Below are 9,755 nucleotides of genomic sequence, written 5' to 3' on the forward strand. Positions count from 1 at the left end.
GTCAGAAAGCACAAACCAAACAGTATATCAGCGGAAAACCCTCATACCAGCTGTCAAGCATGGCGGTGGAAGGTTGATGATCAGGGCCTGTTTTCCAGTCATTAAGTTGACCGTTAACTCCTCTGCATGAAAGTATAGTCTAGTAAAGGCCTTGTCTGAATATCTCATCTGAGCAATTTGCACAGCAATATTTTTATTAGATCAGTGTAGGCGATGTAACGTTCACATCGGTAACGCACATACACACATAATGTTTTTTAAAATGTTTTTATCCAACAGATATATAATCGTCCAATAAGAAAAGGCGTTTTGACCTGCTGGTCACCAGTTGCGAGCTGTGTAGGCATCGCTTTTGCTGCTATTTCATTCAAACTTTGCATCACTTCTTTATTTTTTCTTCTCTGCTTCTTAAAGCAAGCAGATAGCTGCTAAAGCAGATTCTTTAAGGTCCTAAAGTCCTGAAGCGGCCGTGGTCCAGCTTCCTGGAATAAACAATGACACTCCCCTTTTCTTTTGCAGCATCAGCACACTGTTGTCGTGGCTTCATGTGGAATCCATCTTGCGAGTTTGTTTTGGAACCTTCATCATTTATTCACATTTTCGCATCGCACTTGGTGTCCATAGACAGAAACGTTGATAATTCACCTCCAAGTTGTTCCAAACTGTCCGTGTTGTTTATTTGCATCAGTGTGTAAAGGTCTTTAGACCTAAACTGTCTGAAAATAAAAGCTTGACTAACACAGTCATTAAAGAATGGAAAGAATCAGGGCATTACAATGATTGCAATGTGAGTTTATCCGGTGCTTTTAGGTTTTCACGTTGTTGTAACTTCGTCCAATGACAATTCTTGATCTCAACAATCGTTGCTTTCTTTTCTTTCTGTCTTCTGCAGCTATAGACTCCATCCCTCCAAACACAAACGAACTCGGAAGCCCGGGAAACATGCTGAAGACCCTCGACCCCATCCTCATCACCATCATCGCCATGTCCGCGCTGGGCGTCTTCTTGGGCGCCATCTGCGGCGTCGTGTTGTACTGCGCTTGCTCGCAGGGCAGCATGACAGACCGGAACTTATCTGCCCTGGAAAATTATAACTTTGAGCTGGTGGACGGCGTGAAACTAAAGAAGGACAAGATGAACGGACAGACTAATAATTACTCAGAGGCGTGAGCTAGAAGCGAAGGGACGGAGCTGCGATCGCTCCGCCGGTGGACACGTTAATGCAGCCAATCAAGAGAGAGGAACACGGGGGGCTGAAGCCACCAATGGGACGGCAGGGTGGGCTGAAAGTGAGCCGATGTAATTTTATTTCTCAGGAGCGGCAGTGGGAAGGACTGACCTGTAGGGGGCACTGTGTAAAAAGAATCTGTACAGCAAAAAAAAAAAAAAGAAGAAATCTTAGGATTGTCTTTGTTTTTCGGCGTGCTTTGTTGATTTCATGTAATCACATGCTGGTGTTGAGACCAATTCAGATGAAAGTATTGTTTGTGTACTATTATGGAAAGCTAAGATTTGACGTTTATTGTTTCTTTTCTTTGTTGTTTTTCTTGTTGTTTCTTTCAGATGCCCTTGTTTCACAGAAAGAGAAAATTTATGTGAAATTTAATATTTGGCTCTTTAAGCTGGCCTACATCACAGTGGAGTGTGTGAAAGTCAGTACACATCTGCATCTAAGGCGTGTGTATGTGTGCATTAACACTCATGTTTATCTGTGCACATGAAGTGCAAGCATCTGTGTGTGTGTGTGCGTGTGAGTGTGTGAGGTGGTGTGTGCCTGTGAAGCAGGCACCGTCCAGGCCCGTTGACCTTCGTCCAGCTCCAACAGTGCCTTTTTTTTCCCTCCAGTTTTCTGTTGCCTTTCTTTCTGCTGATTGTTTTCCCATCGGCTGGCGTTTCGTCCAGGGTTCCTACACACACACGTGTGGAAAAAACCGTCCCTAGACTGTGATCACAAAACTGCAAATCTTTTAAGAGCTTTAGTGTACCGTCACTTGGCTTTCAACACGTGTTGGTCTGTAGATCCTCGCGCCTTGTCAGCGACCATACCGACATAGACTGAACTGTTAAATTCCAAGCTGGTGTTTAGGTTCAGGAGAACTTAAAGAAAACTATGGAATTTCCCCAAATAGAAAACGTGTAGGAGCCCTGAATGCCTCACTTTCACGGCACATGACACATCTAACATATTGTACATAGGTTTTAATATATTTGAGGGCCCTTTTCTATAGAAAAAAAAGACACCAGTGCTGCAGTATCCTTTCAACGTCTGAACTACATAACCCACAATGCCTCAAGAGAAGTGCTGATTTTTTTTTTTTTTTCCAATACAGGGTAAAACAGAGAACCTCAGCACCACGGAGGAGGAAAGTATTGATTACAATCATGGATCAGAGCCCCTCTCTGACACATAAAGTGACTGTTAAACCTTTGGCGTGTCGAACAGTCTGGGAGTTATCAAAAGGACTTTGAGTGTCTCTCGTGGGGATCTTTTATCGAGATTACAGGATGTTGAGGTATCAGGACGGAGATTGACCACGCGTTATGGTTGGCTGGGACGAAGCTGTACCATCTGGCTTTGAGAGGAGAAACTCTGGATGTGTAATGGTGGTAAATCATGTTTAACAGCTGCAACAGAAACACAGAATATATATATTCCACATTTCTGGTCCCACATGAGTCCATCCTCAGTACTTTTTTGTTTTCTTTAAGATCCACCGACCTAATAGTTTGTTTTGTCTGTTAAAGATTGAAGAAAAATGAAGTTGATAATTGAATTTGCAGCATAATTTTAAAGGTTCAGCATGTAATAAAATCAAAAGGTCAGTAACATGAAATTTTAATTTACCATTAAAAACCCTATTCAATTGATATCTAATCACTTTACTAAAATAATTATGTTTTTATCTTCTCAGAATAAGCCATTAAAGTTACCTATCATTGGTTCATATACATGGCAGATGCCATATTCTTACCACCATTTTTACTACGGTGTCTCTAAATGGACAAACAACTCTGAGTACAATGAGCTTTAAAGCTTCAGGGCCAGCTTTATTAAAGCTCAAGCACCGGATGGAATAAGTCATGTTTTAAAATAATCATACAAGAAGATGGTACACATGTACTGAAGTAGCTATTTGTATAAAAACGTGTTTGTCTGGAAGAATTTTGGCCACTGACAGCCACCGTCCACTCACAGCCGTACTTGCCATGTACAGTCGTCATGCCCATTTTAACCACTAGATGTCAGTAATCCTTACACACTGAACCTTTAAATTTGTTTTTGTTTGTTTTGGTTTTTTTTGCTCTTAAGAATTTAATTCCTGACCTGCAGGAATTTCTCATCTCGATTTAATTCAGGGAACATTTTCTTTTCTTTCATTGTTAAACCCTTTTAGAAAGCAGATGATATTGAAGATAATCTGATTTTCTGGCCAAAAAAACCCCCACAACTTTAAGTTTCCAGGTTTTTTTGTTTGTTTGTTTTGTTTTCTTTTGATAGCCTGTGTTATATGTGACTCAAGTATTGAGCACTTTATAGATGAGCTGATTGGGTCTTGCAAGGCAGGGATTATCATAAAAACTGTCATCTGTTTATTTATGCCTGTCAACAAACGCTTGTGGAGTCAGAAAGAATTCATTTTGATTTTAAGATGCTTGACAGAGAACTTTTTTGTTTTTGTTTTTTTTTTTGCATCCACTGGCAGAGTTGCTATGTAACAGAACATTTTTCTGGTTGTCTCTGGTCTACACTCACTCTCAGCTAAAAGGAATTCCTAAGCACATATAATAATATGTCTCCTGCTTGTCGACTGAACAGCTGGTTTTTATTTTTTACTTCTTCCTCAAAGCCTTCTGCAGCCATCCTTACCTAAACAAGCTATTCCTCTTAAATCTGATAATAAAATGTGCCTGGACCACATAAATTTTTACCCATTATAATACCCCCGAACGACTAATTTGGCCCTTATCCAAGGTCTATCTTTTCCTCACTTCCTCTCATAAAGTCCTCCTGGGTTTCTTTGTTAAACCAGCCGCAGTGGACGTCCAAAATGGTCTATGTGTTGATATCCAGTTGCTCCTGTGTGTCGTAAGGCGAAGCTTTACACCGCATGGCTGTCACGTTGCCACGTGTTGCCGTGGTTTTTGAGCATCTGGCTGCTGCTGGGCAACAATGGCTCCAGAAACATGCATATAAAAAGTCAAAGTGCCATCAAAACAAGTAAGAAACAGAGTTTTAAAGTCATGAACTTTTATTAAAGTCATTAACTTTTATAGTGCTGTTTGAACATTTTAAGTTAGATTCAACGAAAACAAGAAAATCTTTTGCTTTACTCTGCATTGATTTAGCTATGTTCTCCTATAATGTAGCTATTTCTAACATCAAGCAGGTATATTTTTGTGGCACTCATATCTGTTTTCTATATTACTGCACTGTGTGCACTAGATAAGCCCATATTAATGTAGCATTACTTTGCATCACTCATTTCATTGTAATAAGAGAGCGAGTTTATAGAAGGTGGCTTTAAAAATTGAGTTGATTTTTAATCTATTCTCTCAAAACAATAACAATCCGATTTAAATCAGCTTTTCTGACCGTTTGGTTGCTCTTCTCTCTGTTTTTTCTGTGGGAAAAAAAGTTCATTTTCTATATTTTTAAAGCAAAATAACCAGTCGGGCTGAAAGAAGGTAGCAGCCAGATGCTGACAAGTCTCCTCCAACTTGAAATGAGAAAGGATGCTGCAGCACACTGCGTGAAAACAAATGTTGCACTGATATATTTAAAACAAAAACAAAAAAAAATCTGTGTTTATGATGTTGGTTTCTGAAACGAGAAGGAGGAGGGGAGATTAGAGGGCAGTGTTGTTGCTTCTTTTAACATGGTTTCAGATGATAATGTTAGAATTCTGAAATGTACAATTTACAGAGATGTTTTTCATTCTCGAAAAAGCTTATATGCGTCTCTTCGAAGCGTAACAGTTTTATTTACTTGGTATAATATCACCTTGTGTTTTTGTACTGTCACTGATGTACGTGCCATTGGTTAGATTTTTTTTTTGTTTGTTTGTTTTCTTTGTATGACAAGACAAAAATGTTTATTTTCTGTACTGTTTTCTGTAATTTAGCCGTCTCAAAAGAAAAAAAAAAAGAGGAGACGAGGAAGTAAAAAGAATTGGAAAGCAGTGAGGCCTTATGTGACTAAAAGTATTGTTTGTACTTTGACTTTCGGGTCAGCAGCACCCAGACTCATCCGTCTCTGTTGTCTCAGACTCTCATCACTGACTATTACATTCCAAAGAATTGGGTCAAATAAATGTTTTAAGTAAAACCAGCTTTGCTGCTTCATTCCATCTGAAAGATTAGATTTTATAAAGTCCATTTGGCCAAATCCAAAAGAGCTGGGGATCTTTTAACAACCAACCGAAGGAACGGTTGAGTGGTTTAGTATTAGAGCTTGCCAACAGGTTGCCATGTTGTGTCCTGCTAGGTGATAACTTTATTGCTTTTATTGGAAATCCAGCTAAAGAGACTGTTTGACCACTTGCAGTACTTAATGAAAAAGTTCAGAGGGGTAAAGGTAAGAGGTGGAAAAGGCTAATGGATGGGATGGGCATGATGCACTGTGAGTACAAGCCACAGCTTCTGTTGCTGCATGCTCATGTCCAGGTCATGCACATGAAAACCCACCTCTGGAATATTTGCTTATTACAAGGCAAGGTTGTGGGGGACTGGAGACAGAGGACAAACGGATCAAAACATCCATCTATCCATTTTCTGCCACTTATCCGGGGTCGGGTCGCGGGGGCAGCAGCCTAAGCAGGGAAGCCCAGACTTTCCTCTCCCCAGCCACGTCTGCCAGCTCATCAGGGGGATCCCGAGGCGTTCTAGCTTAGAGATATAATCCCTCCAGCGTCTCCTGGGTCTTCCCCCGGGGTCTCCTCCTGCAGGGACGTGCCAGGAACTCCTCACCAGGGAGGCGTCCAGGAGGCATCCTAACCAGATGCCCGAGCCACCTCAACTGGTTCCTCTCGATGCGAAGGAGCAGCGGCTCTACTCTGAGCCCCTCCCGGATGACTGAGCTCCTCACTCTATCTCTAAGGGAAAGCCCGGCCACCCTGCGGAGGAAACTCATTCCAGCCGCCTGTATGTGAGATCTCGTTCTTTCGGTCACGACCCACAGCTCATGTCCATAGGTGAGGGTAGGAACGTAGATCGACTGGTAAATCAAGAACTTCTGGCTCAGCTGCTTCTTCACCACTACAGACCAGTGCAGAGTCTGCATTACTGCAGATCAAAACATTAAAAAAATTAATCACTGGTAGAAGTCATAATAAAATCTGAGCTCAGTTAGGAGTCAAAAGATTCACCTCCCTAAGAAGCACGCCTTACTAATACTGGGTTGGACCTCTTTTCTCCTCCAGAACTGTCATAGCTCTCGATGTCATAGGTGTTGGAAACATACTGCATAGATTTTGCTTCATGTTGACATGAAGCATCATACAGCTGCTGCAGATCCATGATGAGAATCTCCTGTTCCACCTCATCCCAAAGTTGTTCTGCTGGACTGAGATCTGGTGACTGTGGAGGCCGTTGGAGTACAGAGAACTCATCGTCATGGTGGAGATGATGTGAGCTTTGTGACATGGTGCATCATCCTGCTGGAAGTTTCCATCAGAAGATGCTACACTGAGGTCATAAAGGAATGGACATGGTACTCAGGTAGGCCGTGGTGGTTAAATGATGCTCAGTTGGTATACAAGAAGATCCAAATACCATGTTTAAATGACTAAATGTGCTGAGTTGCTGCCATGTGATTGCCTTGGTTACTTATGTTGACAAGCTATTGAACTGGTTGAGATAATGAAATGGGGAGTAAATGTGTACTGTACAGTACACATTACAGTAGTCAATGGAAAGTTCAGCCATCTTTTGGTCTTTTTTTTTAAAATAAAAGCTGTCAAGAAGAATAATTGTATAGAAATAAATCCATTAGGTAGTTCTTCTTTTGTCAGACGGCTGATAGTCTTCTGTTCACAGACTGCTTATAAAAGGAATAAAATCCTGTCTTGCTGCTCTGATTTTACAATGGCAGCATCATGTAATCATTGTAGCCACTGAGGCACCTGATATATAATGTCTGTATCGGGAACACAACAGTTACATGTATGGAGGTTTCCCACAGAGAAAGATAGAAGCAACAGAATGTCTTGAACATTTTTCACATTTTTTCTTAGTTCAGTGAATAAATTGACTGAGGACTGTGGTCCAATTAAATCCTCAGATCAAACCTTTGTTTCACCCAGCTGTACATGTTGTGAGGATGCCTGACTGCAGCTTTCATCCTTTGATTTCTCTCTGACATCCTCGTCATGTTTAATGATGCTCTGAAGACTGTTGCCATGGCAGTGTGTCTGGCAGGCTTCATAGTCTTTATTTAACCTCCAATGACTTTGGTGAGCTTTTAAAACGCAACCACAATGTCTTTCAATAAGCACTTATAAAAGAAAAGCTGCAGGATCTCCATGATTGAATGTTTGCTGTATGGTCTTTGTCCACTAGGTGGTAGTATTTCACCATGTGCTGCGTAAAGGCCCTGAAGCGCGCTACTGCTCTCGTGCACTCAGCTCTGTGAGGATATTTTATATTCAATGGAAACAACATCCTAAGTTTAGCTGAGTGTGATCTCATGTGAAGTTCAGTCACATGAGATCAGACTAGCTTTGGTTTATGTGAGGTTTCTGGCTCTATGTGTGACTTTCCTGATTCAGCTCAGTTGCTTTTCACATCCAAATAACACCATGTTTTCATACATGTTTATAAAGAAGACTCGTTTTCGTCTGTTACCACTGAAGGTAAAGTTGAAGGATGAGCCTGTTGGCTGCAACCTCACACGGCTGTGTTAATACCCCCCTCCCCTCCCCCATCCCATGTTTTTCTCTTCTGTTGTGACTATCTTAATTTGTGCTTTTTGGTACTGAGGTATCTTTTACCCCTCACCCATCCTTTCCTTGTGTTATCTTTTCTTACTTATCCTGCATAAAAACGCACGCCACTCGTGTGGCAGCTGCCTCAGTCTGTCTGGTTCTGTTTATGATGTTATCTGTACTATGTGTTTGTCTAAACTTGGACGGGCTGGACTGAAATAATTTTCGTTGTGTCAGGATGCTGGTTCACTGACAATAAATGTTTCTGAATCTGAATGTTTAATAGCAATAGAAGCCGACATTAAACCTTGTATTATGTCTGAATTAATGTCTCTGTGATGTGTTATTCTGCACACCTCCAGCTGTGAGGAGTTTTTCTCTGTTTAATGTTAGAAAGATGAAAGAAATCTCTATACTGATGGTTTGAATTGCTCAGAGTGGTTCAGGATGTCTTCGGCAGCCTGTTCTGACTCCTGTAAATAAAGTGATGGTGATCAGAGGGGGCTGTGGACTCATGTTGGGGAGTTTTCCACACAAATATTTTCTTGCCTGAGCAGAAGACGCTCAGCCAGCTGTCCTTGGAGGGATTATCAGAAGTATGTGCCAGGACGAGTGAGCACTGATGTAAAGATGTGTAAAAGAGACGATGACTTCATGTGATGCTTGTCCAGCTGGAGGCCTCAGCTGCTACATAGCAGTGCTGATGACTGAACTCCCAAATCATTAAATTACTTCCTCCTGTAATCGTTTAGGACAAGACATCGCTTTAGCAAGTGAAGATTGTCAGTCAGTCATTTTCTGAACCGCTTGTTAAGGATTGCAGGGGAGCTGGAGCCTATCCCAGCAGGGCCGGGTTAAAAGTGCACAGGTCCCTGGGCCCAGAGTGTTCCAGGGGCCCCCTTCCCCACCGCAACATTGTGAAAACTGTGAATGAACGATATTTCTAACATCTCTCAGCCAGTGGTACCAATAGTAACACACTGGATACAGAGGTGTAACTTTCTGGCTTTTATGTACATTTTGCTTTATGTCCAAACTGCTGGTGTTTTCTTTACGTTTGCCCGTCATGGGCCCCAGGTGGGCATGGGCCCCTGGGCCTGTGCCCATAATGCCAATTGGATAATCCGGCTTTGATCATCAGGAGAGAGGCAGGGTACACCCTGGACAGGTCACCAGTCGATCACAGGGCCAGCCATTCACACTCACTCCTTGGGACAATTTAGACTAACCGGAGTTCCCACACAGAACCAGCGGCCTTCTTGCTGTGAGGCCGTAAAGCGAACCACTACGCCGCCATGTGGCCCCACACGTGCGCTCAGATCAGTTCACCAAGTATAAGAACTTCTCCCTTGGTCTTGCTTTTGCTTCAGCGTCCTCAGATGTATTCAGACCCTCCCATTAAAGAAGGAAAAAAACAGTTGACTGTGAAATGAGCTGAAATTCATTCATTCATTCATTTTCCGAACCGCTTATTCCAATTCAGGGTCGCGGGGAAGCTGGAGCCTATCCCAGCCGGCTTTGGGCGACAGGCAGGGTACACCCTGGACAGCTCGCCAGTCCATCGCAGGGCTGAGCTGAAATTAACTAAAGTAATAATTAATAAAGATTTCATGAAAATCATTACATTATTTTCTAATTCTGGTTCAACAGAAATATTTTTAAAGCATACAATTATGATAAACTAATATATGTTACGTCACTCATAAACTAATATGTTGTTGAACAATCCTTTAATGTTTCCGCTACATTCAGGTGTTTTCCGTTCCTCTCAGTCAGACTTCTGCACCTGTTGACAGGTATTTTGTCCCACTGTTCAACAGAAAAGTGCTCTCA

The 9,755-nt window shown here is 41.9% G+C and overlaps 1 protein-coding gene across 1 annotated transcript in view; it reads left to right on the forward strand.

The window, feature by feature from the left end:
* LOC306758616 (neuropilin-1a-like) overlaps positions 1 to 5,262 on the forward strand; it is a 101,511-nt gene extending 96,249 nt beyond the window's left edge. The window contains exon 18 of the mRNA XM_079243952.1: positions 893 to 5,262. Coding sequence (XP_079100078.1) covers positions 893 to 1,170 — 278 coding nt within the window. The 3' untranslated portion in view covers positions 1,171 to 5,262. The remainder of the gene's footprint in view (positions 1 to 892) is intronic.
* The last annotated feature ends 4,493 nt before the right edge of the window (positions 5,263 to 9,755 follow it).

This window comes from Telmatherina bonti (genome assembly GCF_933228915.1).
Source record: "Telmatherina bonti genome assembly, chromosome: 7".
NCBI lineage: Eukaryota > Metazoa > Chordata > Actinopteri > Atheriniformes > Telmatherinidae > Telmatherina > Telmatherina bonti.